The sequence below is a fragment of the Podarcis tiliguerta genome (assembly GCF_965153285.1).
Source record: "Podarcis tiliguerta genome assembly, chromosome: 16".
Classification (NCBI taxonomy): domain Eukaryota; kingdom Metazoa; phylum Chordata; class Lepidosauria; order Squamata; family Lacertidae; genus Podarcis; species Podarcis tiliguerta.
Genome location: NC_139549.1, coordinates 12284612 through 12304895, shown reverse-complemented (window position 1 = coordinate 12304895; position 20284 = coordinate 12284612). Strand labels below are relative to the sequence as shown.

Below are 20284 nucleotides of genomic sequence, written 5' to 3'. Positions count from 1 at the left end.
GAACTATGTGACTTTTACCTCCATACAGTCAGCTATATTCTAGATGTGTCAATTTATCACAGTTTGAAGAGACGTTCCAGCTGGGGAAATGTCCTTGAGGAGGGGGTGGAGCAATGCTGGAGAGGAGGTGTGGCTTGTGTAGAGAGTTCTGAGGGCCAGATACAGATGTCTGGAGGGCCACATGGGGCCCCTGGTCCTGAGGTTCCTCATCCTTGCTCTAAACCACAGGCAACACTACGTGTTCATTATATTTATAACCTATCATTATGAATAACAGGTAGCCACTGATAGCCTTATCCTCCATGAATTTGTCTAATCCCCTGAGAACAGAGATAGAGAACCTGTTGGACTCCCATCAGCCCCCTTCAGCCAGCAGGGGATGATGGGAGTTGTAGTCCTAACAGCATCTGGAGGGCCACAGATTCCCCTGATCCCTGGCTTAGGAGAACGTGAGAGAATGATTTCTTTGGAACCAGAGTGCTGAGCAGAAATAACAAGAAGCAACATAACCTCCAGTGTTTTTCATTTTGTGGGGAGCACAAGGCCTTTTCCTAAACTGCCTGTCATACCCAGCCTTCTCCTCCCACAGGCATAGCGAGCTGCTGGGGCAGAAAACTGGCCTTGAGCAGCGGGAGGAAGCACTTCGGGGGCAAAAGGAGCGGCTGGAGGAAGCTGAACGACAGCACCGGGAACTGGCAGCACTGCATGGCCACCTCAAAGAGGAGCATGAGCGGTAAGGAGGGTGCGTCTGCCGGGGATGGAGGTGGGAGCCAGCCCTTGTGGGCATGCTCCAAACCTGCTGATACTTATTTATTGAGAGGGTTTATGTAGTGGTGGACAGCTGGATCTGGCTAGCACCCTCACTGGCCAAGTTAGATAGGTGGGTGTAGCCGCCACCTGTCAATTGCCGGATCTCCTAATGACATCAGGTGACTAGTTTGACCACCATCTTTTATTTACACCTCCACAGTATTGAGGAAATGGGGTGAGCTGGGCACTAGGGTATGGTTACCAGACGTCCCTGTTTCTTGGGGACAGTCCCCCGATTTACAAATCTGTCCCTGGACAAAATGCGTCCCCGGAAGGTGGGGAGCAGGGCCAGTGCAGGCCGTGGCCACATTTGGCCCCCAGACCTGAGTTTCCCCCCCCCACTGGATAGGCCAAGGGGACAAGGACCTCCTTTGTACACGGCAAGAGCTCTGTGACACTCCCAGCCATCTACTCTGGGATAGCTTGGTTGGTAGAGCATGAGACTCAATCTCAGGGTGGTGGGTTCAAGCCCCACATAGGGCAAAAGAGTCCTTCATTGCAGGGGGTTGGATTAGATGACCCTTGGGGTCTCTTCTAACTCTACACTTGCATGATTCTATGATTCCCCAGGGTGAAGCAGGCATTGGGCCAGACAGAACGTGAACGGGACGACCTCCAGGGAGAGCTCCAAGGAATGAAGAACCGGCTGACCAGCCTACAGCTGGAGCATGCGAGGCTGGAGGCTGAGAGCAACGCCCTGAAGGAGCAGAACCAGCAACTGGACACGGCGCTAGGGCGCCTGAGCACCCAGTGTGAAGTAAGGATTCACTCCCCATCCCCTTAGACATCACACACATCTTCTGGCCTAGTCCATGTCTGCAGCAGATCAAGTGGGAAAGCTGTTTGTTGGCTCTAACCACTGAGAATGCTGGTTATAATATGTGGGAATACCTTTGGTTACTTTCATGTGAAGCAGGCATATGTGACAGCCAGCATCTTCTTAAAAAGAGGCATCCCCCAATGTCTCACCCACAGGAGGGAATGCCTCTATTCAAAAGTAGTTCATTCTCTGCATTTGGACACCTCTTAGATCGTAACCAAATCTCAAATGATGGTTCCTGAGATCAAGGAACAGGTTTTCCTGTGTTTGGATACAGCTGGGTGGGTGCCATTTTGAATCAAGATGGAGGACTGAACCTTTCAAAACTGCACTGATTTGGGGGTTTCTTAGAATTCCTAGCGTGGGTGGGGCTGGGGCAAACATGGGTGGACTAATGGACGGGGCTGTTGCCCTTTGTACAGTAGCCTCAATTCTAGCCATGCAGAAGTCAGCGGTTTCTACAGCCACCCATCTCTCCAGCCTCCGTGCAGACAGGCAAGCAAGAAGCATTGTCACAGTGCAAGAGCACATTCCAGGCAGACAAAAATGAAACTGAGGAAGGAGCAGAGCAGAACCAGCAAGGGGAGTGGCCTGGAGAGTGGGCGTGGCCTAGCAGTGGCAGGCTTTGGTCTTCCAAATTCAAGGCCAAAATTCAGCACCTCCATTGCCTTTTGCCTTCCATTCTGCTCAGTTAACTACCATAGTTGCACCCTGCTACGCCCCCTGGGTTCAGCGCCCAGTGCAGTGGAACTGGTCACACTGCCCTAAATTTGCCTCTGGGCCTAGTTGCAAGGGCCATATAAAGGGGTCTTGATGGCCGCATGAAGTTGCATGTGTCTGAATATTTAGATTTTTGAGGGCTTACATCCAATATGGATTCTGCTAATAAAGACATGGAGGGATGGAGAGGACATGTCCACACCTCAGTAGCGTAGAAACCCCTCACATTGTCATGGTGCATTCCTGCCAGTGGCGTTGCGTGGGTTGTCAGCACCTGGGGCAAGGCAAGTAATTTGCGCCCCCTAACCCGGGGCAAGGCAAGTAATTTGCGCCCCCCGCTGCACTGTCCCTCCCCCAGATAGTCCTTCGCTCTCTCTCCACACCACACCGCATGCCTGGCACCCCCCCCCCTCCACAGTGGGCGGCGACCTGGCGGCTCGGATCGGATTTGCACAGCCAGCACTGCAGTGAGAGAGAGTGAGTGAGCCAGGTAGGGGCAGAGAGCTGCAAGCGTGAGCGCGCCCCCCCCCCAGATGTTGCGCCCGGTGCGGCCGCCCCCCCCTGCACCCCCCACGCTACGCCACTGATTCCTGCATCACATCATTCCTAGCTGAGGCAAGGAAATGATGTGCTGACATCACAACAAAGGTGAGCATCCTCACACATGACAGGAGCTGTTTCCTTTTCAGCAGAATCCCTGTGCCAGCGTAGCAAGTTGAGTCAGCTTGTGGAGTTGGTTGCATGCGGGGTGTCATGCATTGTGTGTTTGTTAACAGGTGGGTGTTAATTCCACCCCTTAATGAGATGCTCTTTCTCCCCACCTCCCACAACCCGTAGCTGCTGGCCCAGCTGAAAGGGAACCAGGAGGAGGAGAACCGACACCTTCTTCAAGAGATTCAGGTGCTAAGCCGGGAGAACAGACGCCTGCTGGAGCACAGCATGGAGAGCCGGGAGCATTTCCAAGAGGAGCAGCGCCAGTACCTGTGAGTGGGAGACAACCCACCTGTGAAACAAGTAGAGACAGATGCTAAGTAGAATAAATAAATTGTAGCTGATTGATTGATGTATGAATGAAATCTGTGGGGAACCTCTTGCCCACAGGCCAAATTAATGCATGCCACTAAAACAAGTGGAAATAGACCTAAAGCTACGGTAGTTATTGATTAAAGGAATAGAGCTGATCAGTTGATGAATAAATTCAATTTGCCAAGCAGGCATGGGAAACCACTAGGCCAGGGGTCTGCAACCTTTAAGACAAAAAGAGCCACTTGGACCCGTTTCCGAAGAAAAAACAACAACTGGGAGCCGCAAAACCATTGCGACATTTAAAACAAATATATCTCCGGAGCTGCAATCTGACTGTGGGCGGGAAGGTGACGTCGGGACGGTGCGTGACTAACGCACACACCGCCCCCATGCGACGTCACAGCCAGTACAGCTCCCGCCACAGTGAGGAGTGTCGGGGCGCACAATGCGCCTCCTCCCCCCACTAGTATCCGCCCTGGAGCCGCGGCAAAGATGTAAAAGAGCCGCATGCGGCTCCGGAGCCGCAGGTTGCAGACCCCTGCACTAGGCCAGTGGCCAGATTTGGCCCACCAACGGTCCTGATTTAGCCCACAAGACCATTTTCCTCCACGTTTGTCATTTAAAAGTGTCGCTGCAAAAGAACAGCCCTTAGAGTCGTTCCTGATTGTTTCTTTGCAAGTGTGGGTTGCCTTCAGTGCTGATTAAATTGAGTGCCAGATGCAAGTGTGTGACACCGGGTAGCTGATAGCTGTGTGGCTCTAGTAGATGCCTGCACATCCAAGACAAGAACTCCATAAGGGCCTCCTCTGAAGTTTTCTGCGCTGTCCTGAACACCTCCAGCACCCCCTGCAGCCTGGAGGACCTTGGCATTAAATCCCACTCGGTTTCTTCCCTAGAGACAAACTGGGCGAGCTGCGTAGGGAGAAGCAGAAGCTGGTGGAGAAGATCATGGACCAGTACCGGGTGCTGGAGCCAGCACTTCCTCGTGGCAAGTAAGTCCAAGAATAATTTGGCAACTTCTAGTCCCTGGGGTCTTCATAAGAACGCTTAATGCATCAGCCCCCTCCAGCGCAGCTAATGGTTGGGCATGATGAGGTTCCAGCAGCATCTAGAGGGACTGACAGGTTCCCCAACCTTCTGTTATAAATCCTAGTGCTACACAATTTTTTAAGGTGCACACATAGTGGACACCCCCCACCCCACGCACAGAAAATGAATCCTTCACCCTTCAAAAATTAGGAAATATTTCCCGGGGGGAAATAGATACTTTGTTTGAGTTCATAGAGCAATCCTGAAGCCATCTTGACTCTTAATGAACCCAAATATTTTCTATGGAGTAGAAGGAAGTATCTTGGAAAAACATTTCCCAATAGTTCTTTTCACTTAAAAATCCTCCCAATCCTTCAAATAGATAAACTTATCACTAGAATGGGTAGGCCTGTGGCAATGGATTCAAGAACTGAGATATTTACCATTTCAAAAGAATGGGCTGGGCTGGCTAGGAAAAGGCAATCAGCAAGCATTATCAGGTGTCTTGACAGACAGGAGACAAGTGACACACTCAAATTTCTGTTGTAGACCCGCCTCTTTCTATGACACTCGTATGATGCTTTTGAGTGGTTTTAGGCTGAGGGTTGGGTAATTTCTAACGTCTTTCAAAGTTGCCACATACCTTTGTTCTGGATTCTCGCCTCCTTGCAAGGCAGGGTGGTGGGGGGGACTCTTATTTCAACAGAAAATAAAGATCAGCCTTGCATTTTTCAATTGGTTCTTGCCTCTACTCTTTCTTCTCTGACCTACAATGATACTGGGTCCCTTGATGGGGAGCTGGGCTGTAAAAGCTAACCCCAATGTTTTCTTGTATCACTAGCAGAGCTTGTGACAAGCATGCTCCAATTGGCTAATTCTTCACCCTCCTAACACATACCAGATTAAAACAGGGCCATTCTTTATACAGTGGTGCCTCGCAAGACGAAAAGAATCCGTTCCGCGAGTCTCTTCGTCTTGCGGTTTTTTCGTCTTGCAAAGCAAGCCCATTAGCGGATTAGCGCTATTAGCGCTATTAGCAGTTTAAGGGCTATTAACAGCTATTAAAGGCTTAAGGGATTAGCGGATTAGCTGCTAAAAGGCTATTAGCAGCTTAGCGCTTTAGAAAAAGGGGTTGGGGAGCGGAAAAAAAACTCAAGAATCGCAAGACATTTTCGTCTTGCGAAGCAAGCCCATAGAGAAATTCGTCCTGCGAAGCACCTCTGAAAACGGAAAACCCTTTCGTCTTGCGGGTTTTCCGTCTTGTGAGGCATTCGTCTTGCGGGGCACCACTGTACTCTCTTATTCCAAGGATAATCTTGTGGAGCTCTGATACAGCTTCTGATTATGCCAGAGATAATATAGCTATCATGACTAGTAGACGTAGCTGTATTTTAAAGTCATCCAAACTAGTGACTGTCACTTCTTGAGAGAGCCAGTTCCATAGTCCAGGGATGCACTGAGTGTAGAAGGTCCTTCCTGTTAACTGTCCAGAACACCCCAACCTTTAGCTTCCCTTTTCCTTTCCTCCTCGCACCTCTTTTATCTCACCCGCTTTTTACCTCACAGGAAGAGTAACTGGATTGCTGAGAAAATACGGAAGCTGGTGAAACACCGCCGGGAAGCCCCCCATGAGCAGCTGCGCCCCATGGCTGAAGGGGCTGGGAGCAGCGAGAGCCTAACAGGGCAGGAAGGCCGTGGGGCTGATGGAACAGGTGAAGGAAGGGAGGAGAAAGGTGTGGCAGGGGCAGTGGAGAGGTTTTTGCTCTCGGCTTTCACTAGTATATTTGAAGGCATGGGGGAAGAAGGGTGGCTCTCTGGAACCAGGGGATGGGGAACCTCAGTCCCAGGGGCCAAACACAGCCCTCCAGGCCTCTCTGTCTGGCTCTCAACAACTCTCTCCAGGCCACAACCCTCCTTGAATAGCTTTGCCTGGCTGGAATGTATCCTTGAACTCTGAGAATGCCTACTGCTTGCCTGGCTGGAGGACAGAGAAGGGTGTGCGAATGTGTGTGTGTGTGTGTGTAAAGCAGCCTAATGTATTATAAAGGAAGATTGACATCTGTTGCTCTCCCCACTTTTGCTTTTGGTCCCAAACACCACTGGCATGACCCCCGCCGCTCCAAGCAGGTTGCTGGAAGGGAATACAGCCTTCAGGCTGAAAAAGATCTCCCTATCCTGCTCTAGAATGGTGTTGGACTACATCTCCCAGCATCCCTGACATTTGCCATGTTGGCTGGGGCTGGTGGGAGCTGGAGTCCAACAACATCTGGAGGGCCCACAGGTTTCCTGCGCCTGTTTTAAGGTATTTTTGTTTCCTTTTTATAATTGTGTAAGCTCTCCTGGCGATGCTTTTACACCAAAGGGCAATAAATGAATGGAAAAAAGGAATTAAGGACCACAAACAGAGATGCTTTTATTCCAGGATCATAACCGCACAAGCATGAAATTTTATGTTGTGATCAGAATTCACTCTCGCAAAAATTGTAGCTTTCAGTTATTTTAAACAGACGGTGCAAGTTTCTAGCCCAGGAAGCTAAGAGTTTTGGTGCTCCTCCTTTACGGCAATTAAATAAATAAATAATTCTTGACCTTTTTAATTGTAATACTATGCTTTTAGTCCGTATGCCGCCTTGTGAAATTTTATATAGGAGTGCAGTTTATGAATATTTAAATAAAATTTAAAATAAATCATATGAAATGCAGAATAAATGATGCAGATTAACAAAACATACAGATTGGCATAATGTAAACAAGGCTGTAGAATTTTCTTGATGCAGGATTTATTTGTGGAGCAAAGTGTTTAATGTTGTTTTTAAAAAGCCTTTTAGTGTTGTATTTCAATTTCTTGTGAAGGGTGGGTGAGTAATCAATTTGTTTTTAATTATGGAGCCTTGCGGAGAGGTTTGGGGCTTCTCTGTCTCGGGCACCACCTGCCCAGCTCTGCTGTCTCCTGACTTGCCTCTTTGCTCCTCTTAACCCCGCTGCCCTCAAAGTTTCCAGCACCCCCAGCTCCCCAGCCCCTCTCCGCAAAGCAAGCAGCACCCTCAGTGTTTTGGATGGCCAACAGACGCCCTTCCGCCGCCATAGGCTGAGCTCACGGCTGCCTGCGGTGGAATGCCCAGGAGAAGAGCAGGACACCCCTCGCCAGCGCTTCCGCCAGCGCCGTCTTGGAATGCTGGGGGGTTCCGTTGAAGAAGCGGCGGCAGAGTGGGAAGTTCCGAGCCAGACTTCCAAGAGCGACAAGGAGAGAGGTGAGATGAGAGATGGGGTGGGGAGAGCCCGTGGGCATAGCCTGGAGGGGGCAGGGGGCACCTGCCCCCTAAAACAATACAAAACCGTCCCCCCCCCCAAAAAAAAATACTGGCTATGCCCATGGAAGAGCCTATGCAAAGGGATGGGTAGGTCTGCCTTTTGGGGAAGTGGCCCTTATTTTTGCTCAGGACCTCCTAATCAGCTTTGGTTCCGTAACCTGAATTCACTGTTAGGTGATGGAATCTCTCACTTGGGAATAGTGACAATCTGGAAAGGCCCGGATCCTTTTAAGTGGTGGTGCTGGTGGTGGAACCCAGGACCTCCAGCATGAAGAGCAGGTCCTATGACAAGAAATTTGTGGTTCCTTCGCAACTGCTGTTTTCTGAATGTGTTAGGAGATGCTCATAACAAACAAATCCTTATTCTTTACCAAAATTAGGCCCCTGCACCATAGAGCAGGGGGTGGGGATCAAAATGATAAGAAGATAGATAGATTTTCTAATACACAAAAAGCAATAATAATAACAACAATAAAGGAGAAAAAGAAGAGATCAAAGCAAGAAAAGAAAAAAGGTAGGATACGAGGCTGTAATAAATATTTTCACAGAATCCTAGAACTGTAGAGTTGGAAGGGAATCTTGCTCACAGCCATCCCTGTGTGGGCTCAAACCACCAACCTTCTGGTTAACAGCCAGATGGACAGACCCATTGCCCCACAAAGCTTCTGCAATTCATTGTGTGTTTTCTGTTTTGGTTTTCTCAGGACCGCCACTGGGTGAGGAGGAACAAACCCCCGAGCGTCCATCGTGATGTTGTGGAGGAAGAGGGCTCACCCTCTCAGATTCTCCAAACCTGAACTGATGTGAACATCCTATTGGAACGATGGGGAGGCATTAAATGAATGCAAAGCACAGGGTGTCATTTCGGTGGGTGCACAGATGCCTATGGGCAGTGGGGCTGTCAGGAGAGGACTTTGGGGCAGACATCCAGGTCCCCACTCAGCCAGCTGAGCAGGAGCACTCTCCCTCCCCTCAACTGCAGCAGGGCTACCGGATCGGATCGCTGCATTTTGAATCAAGTGATGTAATACCCTCTAAAGAAGGTGACCCAGTTTGAACAGCAGGTGTGGGGAGGGGCTGAGTCTGAGCATCTGCAACCATAGATGTATGTAATATGTATGAAGGGTGATGGGCCCGAATTGTTGCGGTTAAGTAATGTATTTAAAAATAAAGTTTATGGTTATTTATCAATCCAGTCTTTCTGGGAGTGGAATGTGAACGGCACAGAACATCACATTGGTTTAGCACCATGACGTTGCAGGAGGTGCGTGAGATCATTTTCCCACAAAAGAAGCAGGGCCAGCCCAAGCATTTGGGAGAGTGAGGAGGCTGGTTTAGCGTGCCACGAAAGAGCAGCAAACTGTTATTTATTATTAGTAGTGCATTTTTACTGCCAGGGAATGGGAGAGGAGCTCACAAAGGTGCCAACTTATTTTGCCTTTGGTGACATAACACCTTGGCTGATGTCCCTTGTACGCTTCACATTTAAAGTAGTATTATATCACTTCGAAGGGGACGCGGGTGGCGCTGTGGGTTAAAGCCTCAGCGCCTAGGACTTGCCGAGCGAAAGGTCGGCGGTTCGAATCCCCGTGGCGGGGTGCGCTCCCGTCGTTCGGTCCCAGCGCCTGCCAACCTAGCAGTTCGAAAGCACCTTCGGGTGCAAGTAGATAAATAGGGACCGCTTCCCAGCGTAAACGGCGTTCCGTGTGCTGCGCTGGCTCGCCAGATGCAGCTTGTCACACTGGCCATGTGACCCGGAAGTGTCTTCGGACAGCGCTGGCCCCCGGCCTCTTAAGTGAGATGGGCGCACAACCCTAGAGTCTGGCAAGACTGGCCCGAATGGGCAGGGGTACCTTTACCTTATATCACTTCGACAGGGAAGAGCTGTTCCTATGTTCCCATGTCTTCAGGGAATACCCATAGCTCAGTGGCAGAGCATCTGTTTTGCATGCAGAAGGTCCCAGTCTCAGTCCCTGGCATCTTCAGGTCAGCCGGGGGGGGGGGGGATGCATTTGAAAATCCTGGATGGCTGCTGCAAATCAGCTTGGCAGGAATGTGTCCTTGAACATTTGCTAATGCTTCTTGCTTTCCTGCATGGAGAGGATAGAAATGGTGTGTGAGAGAGAGTATGTATAGAAGCTAGCCTACTGTATAAAGGTAAAATGTGCTTTTAAAACAACTGTTAGTTGGAAGCCCTGCCTGATCTGTGGCACATAACCCAGAGATCAGTCTGGGCTGGTGCTCATCAAGTCTGGTGGTGTGGAAGGCAACACCAACAGCAGGGGGCACCAGAGCCAATGATGAAGGGACCCCTGACCATTAGGTCCAGTCGTGGCCAACTCTGTGGTTGCGGCGCTCATCTCGCTTTATTGGCCAAGGGAGCCGGCGTACAGCTTCCGGGTCATGTGGCCAGCATGACTAAGCCGCTTCTGGCGAACCAGAGCAGCACATGGAAACGCCGTTTACCTTCCCGCCTGAGTGGTACCTATTTATCTACTTGCATTTTGATGTGCTTTCGAACTGCTAGGTTGACAGGAGCAGGGACCAAGCAACGGGAGCTCACCCCGTTGCGAGGATTTGAACCACCGACCTTCTGATCGGCAAGTCTTAGGCTCTGTGGTTTAACCCACAGTGCCACCCGCATCCCCTAGAGCCAATGACAGGCAGAGCCAAAGAATCCTAGTTTTGCCCCCATCCTCCTCCCCCTCTCTGGTGAGTTCTACATGGGGCAGTACTGAGACAAAAGAGGAGGAAGCTGCCAGGCAGGACCACCCACTGGACTGACTGCAAGAAAGAAGGCAGTCGGGAGGGAGGAGGGAGGGGATAGCTAATGGCAGACAATGGTGGGGCAGTGCCCCATATGCCCTCATCACTGCAGTAGATCCTGCTCTATCTACCTAGGTACAGTTTTAAGCTTGCACCCCACCAACCTGAGCTGCCCTTACTTAGCCCCCCCCCTTCCCTTTCTTCTTACATCTAGTCCGCGATGGGGTGGGATGGCACAGGCTCTTGTCTTCTCGACCTAGACCTCCGTGTTGCCCCTTGTAAAACTGAGCAGGGAGTGGGGAGGATGGTGGCAAAACTAGACACTGAGCCATAGATGAGGAGACTCTTAATTTCAGGGACACGGGTTTGAGCCCCACATTGGGCAAAAGATTCCTTCATTGGAGGCAGTGGCATAGCGTGGGTTGTCAGCACCCGGGGCAAGGCAAGTAATTTGCGCCCCCTAACCCGTGGATTTGCGCCCCCTAACCCTAACCCCCAGATGTTGCGCCCGGTGCGGCCAGCCCCCCCTGCACCCCCCACGCTACGCCACTGATTTAGGCGGTTGGACTAGATGACCCTCATGGTCCCAATTCTACAAATTCCATGGTTCTGTCTCTGCTTGTAACTGGCTCTGGAGCCACCTACTGTTGGGCTCCCCTGCCTTCGGCCCCACCAGACCCAAGAAGCTGCAGCCACCGCTATCACAGGCAAAATATTAGTAGTAGTAGTATTAGTATTTATACCCACACACGTACACTAGCCACTTCTGCAACGTCTGCTTTAAGTTCCTACACTCCACTAGCTCCCCCCCCCCCTTAGCATAGTTTTGATTTCCTACCAGCAGAGGCCAAAGACAGGCTATTTCATGGCCTAGTTGCCGATTTTTCTCTTCCCTTGCACAATCCCTTCCTTCCTGTTTCAAAATGCTACGGCTGACACAATCAAGCTAGCCTAACTATTGTTCCACCATCCCTCTCTGTCCATTCCAGCCAATGCTGTGTGCACCTTGCACCAGGCAACACCTTGCCCCGATATGCCTCATTGACCACTTTGATTTTGCAGAACTGGCACTATTAAAAGGGCCACAAAGTATTTGTTTTACACTTGTAAGGAAGAAATAGTTTAGCGCGGTGACACTTACCCTCCTGACCTCGCCGCCACTTGACATTTGGGCTATATAGATCATCTTGGCTTTCACTGTACAAAATGTTTTCCGAGCCTGCTAAAATCTTTTTTGTCTAGACAACCCTGCACTCAGACAAAAACTGGCATGGGTTTTAACCTGTCATTTTAGCTTAACTGCTGGCTTTAATTGCATTTTGATTTTTTTTAATGTATTGTTTGTAAATTTTATTGTATATTTTATTGTTTTTGTAAGCCACTTAGAGGTTTTACTTACATGGGGGGGGGGAGGGAGAACCGTGTGTGCCACATTAAGCTTCTTGGAGTAAGAGATGGAATATAAGTGCAATAAACAAACAAAAAATCAAAGATGGAGCAAAAACATTCTACTTAATTGTGACAAAAAAAAAAAGTTTTTGTGAATAAGCTGTCCTGCCCAGGATGATTCCCATCTCCCATCCCAACAATCCACATGGGAGACCTTGGGAAACTGGCAGAGTCCACTTAGCAGAATCTACAGCAGTATCTGGGAGTGATTTATTGATTTGTTTGTTTTATTATTTATTTTGTGTTCCCACTTTTATGCTGTGAACCCCCCTGTGATCTTCGGATGAAGGACGGTATGCACGTTTAATAAATAATTAATTGAATAAATTCCAAAATAATATATAAATAGAGTTATGCCAATCTCCATGTGGCAGGAGGGCTTATTATTGTGCTTCCCATATTCTGGGTCCACCATACCATCATTTCCATGTGCCATGTATAACCTCCCCATTTATTTATTGAACTATCACATTTTTATTCTACCGTTGCTCCAACATGGTTCTTTCCCTCCCCATTTCATCCTCACAGCAACCCTGTGAGGTAGGTTAGGCTGAGAGGCAGTGACTACCAAGATCATCCAGCGAGCTTCATGGCTGAGCAGGGATTTAAACCCTCGTCTCCCAGGTCCTAGTCCTCCACTCTAACCTCTACACCACACCAATAATTCACTTGCACAATGTTCTATCATCTATCTATTCTGGAGGAGTCCTGTGACCCATTAAAACAAATGGACATATACCTAAATATTGCATCTAAGTTTTTCTCCAGTAGCCCCACTGAAATTAAGGGTCCTAAGGGAGTCCAGTACAATCACTCTAATGGGTCTGTAGGACGAGCATTGGCTGCAGGTACAGCCCCTAATTTGGACCCATTCATTCCAATGGATCTACTCAGAGTAAAACTTAGGTGGCGAAGATCCTCGGGAGCAATCGCACTCCTGCAGGGGTGCAAGGCGCTGGACAGCGAGAAAAAACACCGCGCGCCTCCCCAAGAAGCAGCGTGTCCCTGGGATTGGCCGAGACGGGCCCCGCAGGAAGTCCGAGCGTGTGTGCGTGTGTGGTGGGAATCCAGGCACGGGGGTGACACGGAACTTCGGGCAGGGGGCGCGTTAAGCAGGAAGGGGGTCCCCTGTCCCTCCCTGGGGCGGGTCCCCTGATTTCCCTGGGCTTTTTCCTCCTCCTCTTGCTTGCTGTCACATTCCTGCCGCTTGAGTCAGGCCTGGAGGCGGCGGAGGCAGCGGCGGCGGCGGCGGCGGGCTGCTTGCTGCACCAGGAAGCGCAGGGCCCGCACCATGTAACCAAAGCGGAGGAAGGAGGAGGAGAAGAGCGCGAGAGGAGGGCAAGGAAGGGAGCAAGGAGAAGCCGGCCTGGCCATGGGGGACGGCGGAGCCGAGGAGGAGATGGTGGAGCTGCCTCTCACTGACGGTAACCAGGCGATCGAGGGGGAGGAGAGCCGGCCATGTGTGTGTGGAGGGAGGGGGCAGCTGGGTGGGTCCCCCTTGGCGCGCGCGCGGGCGGTCCTTGGAGACGTGGAGCCGCTGGCCCGGGCGCCCCGGGATGGGATCTCCGGCGGGGCGCGCGGGGTTGGGGCTTGGGTTGGCTCGCTGAGGGTCCCGCAGATGAGAATCTGCGGAAGGGGGTCAGGAGGACCCCCGACCCTCCAGGCGGCGCCTCCTCCTCCGGGAATGACAAGATGACCCCCAGCAGGGCGCACCGTAGTGGCGGCGGCGGGGTGGGACCTTGGGTTTCGGCTCAGGACCCGGTTGGAGGCGCGTGGAGGAGGAGGAGGAGAGGGCGCTGCTGGAGCGCAGGGAACGCATCGGGGGGCGTATCGACCTGATCCGAGGAAGGCGCACGTTGAGAGACAAGGAGGTGGGGGGTGTCGGCTGCTTGCACGGCTTCTTATGGGCGCCGATCGCGGTGTGTAAACACGATCGGGAGTGCGCGGCGTTCATATTTGGAGTGAGATCAAACTGGAGCGCGTAAACTGGAATAGGGGTTTTGTCCCGCGGTGGGGACAACGGCACGCAGGTCCCGCTTCTCGTCCGTGATAAAGGAGATTGGGGGTGACTGCAGATCTCGGTGCATAAACTGGGTCGGTGGAAGGGAGGAGAGCGAGAGTCATCTTGGCGGTGATGCACAGGATTTCGGGGAGGGCGGATAAACGTGACCTGGGCGCAGGAGGAGGAGGAGGAGAGACACCAGTTGCTTTCTGCCCTTGCTAAAACAGCCAGCTTTGCAAAGAGAGCGGATATCCCGGCTCGGCTGTGCCCGGAGACCTTTGCCGAGAGACAGAGGGCGCGATTGGGCAACGCTTAGACCCGCCTGGGGTTGCGGAGAGACGTCGGGAGTCGAGAAAGAGAAAGAGAACCCTTTCCTATCCCACCCGAGGGCCTGGGAGAGTGTTATCTTTCAAAGTGGCGGAGCTCCGCCCCTAATTTATGCACGCCCCGCCTCCCGACCCAGCTGGAGTGGGGGTGGGTGTTGCTGAATCACCAGCCCGCCCCCGCCTGGATTGGCAGGTGGGGGCAAGGGGAGGGAGCCGTAGGGGCGGCTGGAGGCGGTTGGCAGGTGGGTGGTGGGAAGTGGTGTGTGTGTTTGTGAGAACAGTGTACTGGCGAAGGCTGTCTGGAGTAAGAGATCTGCTCCTTCTCCTCCTCCCCCCACTGAAAAAAAAGTCGGCTCGCTGCAAGAGAGGGGCTCTTAAAACAATCTGGCCATCTTCAGCATCCGTGCATCCTCCATTTAAAGAGGGGTGGGGAAATAGCGAATAATAAAGGGTAGTTGGTACCAATGATTGCGTGCAAACTTGCAGGGAAGCCACCATTTCTGATCCAAACATCTTGACCTTCCACTTCCAGATACAACTTTGTGTTGGTGGGTGCTGTGATGATGAGGCAAAGGTCATTGCTCTTAAGGCAAGGGTGGGACAGCTCTGAGTCCCGCAGATGTGGTTGGGCCGCAACTCCTATCAACCCCCTCCAGCATGGTCAGTGGTCAGGGATGATGGAAGTTGCAGTCCAAGAGCATCTTGGGGGAGGGACACGGGTTCCCCAGCACCTCCGTCAGAGGTACTTTCGTTTGTTGATTTGCATAATCCCACCATTAAAAAAAGAAAAGAAAGGTTGAGCCTTGGCATAAATAAAACATGGAATCCTATACCACTCTTGGAGTAATTTTTGTGTTTGTGTGTTTGTGTAAAACCTTTTTTCTGTTCAGATGAGAGACAGAGACCCTGACAGACCAAAAACCATTTACATCAATCGTGGGGAACCTTGACTGTTTACCCCAGATGTGGCTGAACTTCAACTCCCACGATTCCTGGCCATTGGCAATGCTTGCTAGGGCGGATGGGAGTTGTAGTACAATTCTATGATTCTATGGACATTGGATGGGCCAAGGGTTCCCCACGCCTGATTTACACACACCGCACACAAGAGGCACATGTTTCTCAATCCTTTTGGCATAAGAAAAGCAGAATGTGAGAGTCTGGCAGCAGCATCCTAACTGTACCTTGCATGCCAGGCTGGGGCAAATGTCTTAATTTGGGCGAAGATTAGGAGTTGCTCAATCACACTGTCTGTCAGGCCATGTCACTTCCTTATGCATGACCTGAAATGCACTCCATCTCCTCTCGTTTCTCCTTCAAATGCACTTGAATATCTCAGTCATATACAGGTAACTGCACCAGGCAGCGTAAGCTATAGTTAACTGCTGCCCTCCCTCCTCCTCCATGCACCCCAGTTTAGGGCAAGCCAGGTGGGTTTTAAAGTGGAGTTGTCTATAGCAGCTTTTGCCAATTTGATGCTCTCCAGACTCTTTGGACTACAACTCCCATCAGTCCCAGCTAGCACAGCTGTAGTCCGAAATATTTGGTGGGCACCTGGTTGGGCAAAGGTGTTGACTCAAATGTGGAACTTCCATGTTGAGAAGTACTATACCTTTGAGTACTAGATGCTGAGAACAGAGAGCAGGCCTTGCTTGTGAGGAAGGCGGTATACTTTCATGCCTTGCTGCTGAGTTTCCCAGAAGCCTCTCTTGCAGACGGAATGCCAGATTAGATGGACTTTGGTCTGATCCAGCAAGGCGATTTGTACAGCACCTGATCTTCCCCTGAATATTTTCTCGTAAAAAAAAAGGAGAGAGACAGAGGGAGCTTTATATAACAGGAAAACAGGGGACCTGTCTGCTTGCAAACTGTATTTGCTAGAAACTCCTTGATGGCAGATGTACTCTGCACATGCTCAAAGTGAATGTTACTGTTGTGGCATATGTTCTTGTTGTTGTTGTTACTATTTCAGCTTATAGCCCACCCTTCCTCCCACCAGGGTAACAGAGCTGAGGCTGCTGGCATTAAAAGCAGGTTCTTAAGGAGACCTATGGGGAGACAACTGTATTTTAAATGCACTCAAGAGACTTGGGTCTCTTATTTAGTGAGATGCTTTTAGCCAATAAATAAAACAAAACTACGTAGCTATTTGCGAGGGGATGAAAATAAGGAGGGTAACAATTAAAGGCAAACACACACACACACACACACACACACACACCCTGCTTTTTAAAGCATGACATATAAGACTAAGAAAATATTGATACCCATGTACAGGTCACAGCCACATGTATTTAAAGCACCAGGATTCCACTGCAACTGTCATGGCTTTCCCCCAAATATTCCTGGGAACTATTCCCCTCAGCACCCTGTTTTAAGGTGAAGATGTGGCCATAAATGTGCAATTAGCAATAAATTAGAAAACACTGTACAGTGGTACCTCGGGTTAAGTACTTAATTCGTTCCGGAGGTTCGTACTTAACCTGAAACTGTTCTTAACCTGAAGCTCAACTTTAGCTAATGGGGCCTCCTGCTGCTGCTGTGCCGCCGGAGCACGATTTCTGTTCTCATCCTGAAGCAAAGTTCTTAACCTGAAGCACTATTTCTGGGTTAGCGGAGTCTGTAACCTGAAGCGTTTGTAACCTGAGGTACCACTGTAAGCTATAAGCCACCGGGCGGCAGCCCCACAGAGGGTGTTTTGTAGTGGCTGCGTTTTTGTGGCAGGCCTTCTTGGGCTAGGTGTTCCTGTGGGCAAGTGCGGGCCCGTTTTTTTCCCCCTCTCGGAGTTGGCCAAGTTGTGACTCATAGGCCGGAAATGGGGCCTCCTCCCCTGTGCACCCGAGAACCCCAGGGAAGAGGGTGGGGACGGGTGCCGTGCGAGAGCAAAGGGAGTGTGCCATGAGGAGAAGGAGGGCGGCCAGAAGTGGCTCAGCACCATTGGCACAATGCCCGCCCCTGTGCCCCATAGCCAGAGATTTTGTGGTGGGTCCTGGTGGTTGGGCCTAAAGTGTAGACACTCGGGAAAACGGGTGTAGCAAAACGCATCATTCGCAAGATCCGAAGGGCCGTATCCAGCTAAATTCCACTCAAGGGTAGACCTATTGAAAATAGTAGGCTATTGAAAAATTAGCCGGGTCCATTCATTTCAACGTGTCTGCTCTGGGCTCTGGATACAGCCCAAGGCATTTTTTTCAACACACTATAATATATGCCCAGTGTAAATGCTTCCTGTCAGTTTTTCTAATTTTCTTTTCTAGAAAGTTGTTTAAATAAATAAATAGCGACCACCTTCATTAAAAAACGGGCCAGCATGTTTAATTTAAAAGTTATGTCATTCCTCTTAAATCACTTCAATACTGTTCGAAAAAATAAGCACCAGTCTCTTGTAACACTTTGTAAATCTTCTGAACGTAAATTGTTTTAGCTTATTTCAGTATTGTAACGGTACATTGCTGTAACCTGCCCTAGGACCTTGTGCTGAAGGCCGGTTAAGATATAGTATCTAATAATATTATGTTTATTATTAATACTTGTAATAGCAATAGGCCCCAGAATGCCAGAAGGCAGAATCAAATTTAACTTCTTTATGAGTAAATGAGAAGATTATGGCTCACACAGCCCACCCCCATGCCTGGCCCTTCTATCTCCATTAAGTAAAATATGTGGACCCCAATCCAACTAAAGTTTGTGACGACCAGGGGTGGTGTCGCATAAGTCCATCCATTGAAATGAATGGACCTCAGTCATGTTAGTTAATTTCAGTGGGTCTTTGATTAGGACCAACACAACATTGGATCCAGTCCTAAGCTTGCAGTCTTTCTGCACTTACCTGGGAGCAAGTCCCATTGAACTCAGCAGGGCTTTCCTTTGAGTAGACATGTACTGTATAGGTTTATGATGTGGATCCCACTGAAAGCAACGAGGTTGGCAATGAACTTGTTCCATTAGTTTCAATGGGAATCAAATTGTGACCAGTGTTAGTTGGACTGGGGTCTTAGGCTGCAGTCCTAACCCCACTTAGCTGGGAGTGCACCCCACTGAATTGAATAGGACTTACTTCTGAGTAGACAAGGTTAGGTTTGCATTGTTACTCTTTTTCCTTTTCCTTTTTAATGGAAAGCTGGAAAGTAAGGAAAGGGGTCTTGGAGGTCTCCCTGATGTTCAGCCTCTCCTTCCACACACACCCAGCTCTACCTTGTTCTTCCCACCTGAAAAGTGTATGTTTTTGAATTTTCCCTCAACAGCAAACTTGACAGGCCATGAGGAGAAAGTTGGCATGGAGAATTTTGAACTACTCAAGGTCCTGGGCACCGGAGGTGAGTCGAAAGCAGCTCTATCATAGAATCTATTTTATTTGGGGGGGGGGGGGTAATACTGCACACAAATGCATAACAATTAATAAGAAAACCAAAGTTGTAAAGCAGAAGTCGAAAACAGTGAAGCAAAAATATATTTTGATGCCTGACAGCTTGAAACGAAAGATGGCATACGTTTAGGCTCAGTTTTCTAAAGTGGTCAGAAACTGAAGGTGGAAAAATTAAATTCTTTGGAGTTGCTTGCTGATATTCTTCAAGGCAGGGACGGGGAACCTTTTTTAAACTCAAGGGCCATATTCCTTTCTGGCAAACCTTCTGAGGGCCATATGTGGGGTGGGTGGGTCAACAGATGTAAATATTATGTTTGTACATTAGGCTAGTTTCTGCACTCATCCGCCCTCTTTACCCTTCATCCTGAATAGTAGAAGGCATTTTCGGAGTTCAAGAGCACATTCCAGCCATGCAAAAACACCTGGGGGGAATTGAGGGGAGGTCAGTGAGGGGTGTGACCTGGGGGGTAGTTCTGGAAGGCCATACTCAACCTCTGCGCCTGAGAATTCCCCACTCCTTTTCTAAAGAATATCATTGAGTTAAGCATGCTTTCGCCATATGGACCTGCTTCCTTGCTGTGGTCTAACAATGGCTATTCATCATGATACCTAAACAGAGCCCTCATGTTCAAGAGCACTTTACCTCTGAATACCCGATGCTGGGAACATAACAACAGAAAAAAGCTATTTGTTGCTTCAGCTTGGGTTTGGACTTCTTTGGAGCATCTGATGGGCCACTATGGGAAAGAGGATGCTGGAGTAGATGGGTCTTGGATCTGATCTGGCAGAGCTGTTTTGTTCTTATGCAGGGTCTGCGCTGGGTGTCCCCATCATCTGAGACAGGGCCTTCTCAGTGGTGGCACCCAGGCTTATGGAATCCGCCCCCCTAGATATGTTCATCTGGTGCTCACCTTTCTCTCCATTCAGTGGCAAATTTAAACAGTTCAATTCCGTCAGGCATTTGACAAAAAAGAAGTTTGAAGCCTTCTAAGGACACTGCTTTGCTCCTGCCTTATTTGATGTTCCTGTCTTATAATTATAATTTTATTTATTTATTTATTTATTTATTTATTTATTTATTTATTTATTTAAATAATATTGTGCTGTTTTTGTTAGCTGCTTTGAATACTTTTTATAGAAAGGCACAGTGTAAATACATTAAAGATATTCGTCAAATGACACAAATCGAATGCTTCCGACACGCTGCAATTAAAGGAAGCAATGGATCTAAGAATACAGTGGTACCTCGGGTTAAGTACTTAATTCGTTCCGGAGGTCCATACTTAACCTGAAACTGTTCTTAACCTGAAGCACCACTTTAGCTAATGGGGCCTCCCGCTGCCGCTGCACGATTTCTGTTCTCATCCTGAAGCAAAGTTCTTAACCTGAAGCACTATTTCTGGGTTAGCGGAGTCTGTAACCTGAAGTGTATGTAACCTGAGGTACCACTGTATGGGAAATAGAGGCAGCCACTGGGTAGTAGTGGGGAACCTCAGACCTCCAAGATAAATGGATTGGGACCTAATGCCATCAGGGGTTTTTATACGCTACTCCTAATGCTATCTGCACGTGAGGAGTGAAACTGGTGTCATGCAGCAGATGGAGGCTGGTAGAACTGTTTTAGGCTGGGTGGAGAAAGACCTCCACCCCATCTCACAC

At 49.6% G+C, this 20284-nt stretch overlaps 2 protein-coding genes across 7 annotated transcripts in view; both read left to right on the top strand.

Moving 5' to 3' along the window:
* CCDC88B (coiled-coil domain containing 88B) overlaps positions 1-8907 on the top strand; it is a 33367-nt gene extending 24460 nt beyond the window's left edge. For all 5 annotated transcript variants that reach the window (XM_083418462.1, XM_083418463.1, XM_083418465.1 and 2 more), the window contains 7 exons: positions 590-733; positions 1381-1567; positions 3188-3333; positions 4273-4368; positions 5972-6117; positions 7399-7656; positions 8421-8907. In XM_083418462.1, the coding sequence (XP_083274588.1) occupies positions 590-733; positions 1381-1567; positions 3188-3333; positions 4273-4368; positions 5972-6117; positions 7399-7656; positions 8421-8467 (1024 nt within the window). In that variant the 3' untranslated portion in view covers positions 8468-8907. The remainder of the gene's footprint in view (positions 1-589; positions 734-1380; positions 1568-3187; positions 3334-4272; positions 4369-5971; positions 6118-7398; positions 7657-8420) is intronic.
* Positions 8908-12877: 3970 nt separating this feature from the next.
* Positions 12878-20284, top strand: part of RPS6KA4 (ribosomal protein S6 kinase A4) — a 42873-nt gene continuing 35466 nt past the window's right edge. Inside the window, exons 1-2 of one of the 2 annotated variants that reach the window (XM_083418496.1) lie at positions 12878-13355; positions 18504-18575. In XM_083418496.1, the coding sequence (XP_083274622.1) occupies positions 13304-13355; positions 18504-18575 (124 nt within the window). In that variant the 5' untranslated portion in view covers positions 12878-13303. Of the gene's footprint in view, positions 13356-13458; positions 13803-18503; positions 18576-20284 lie in introns of those variants that run through there. The other variant, XM_083418497.1, reaches the window with a different exon arrangement.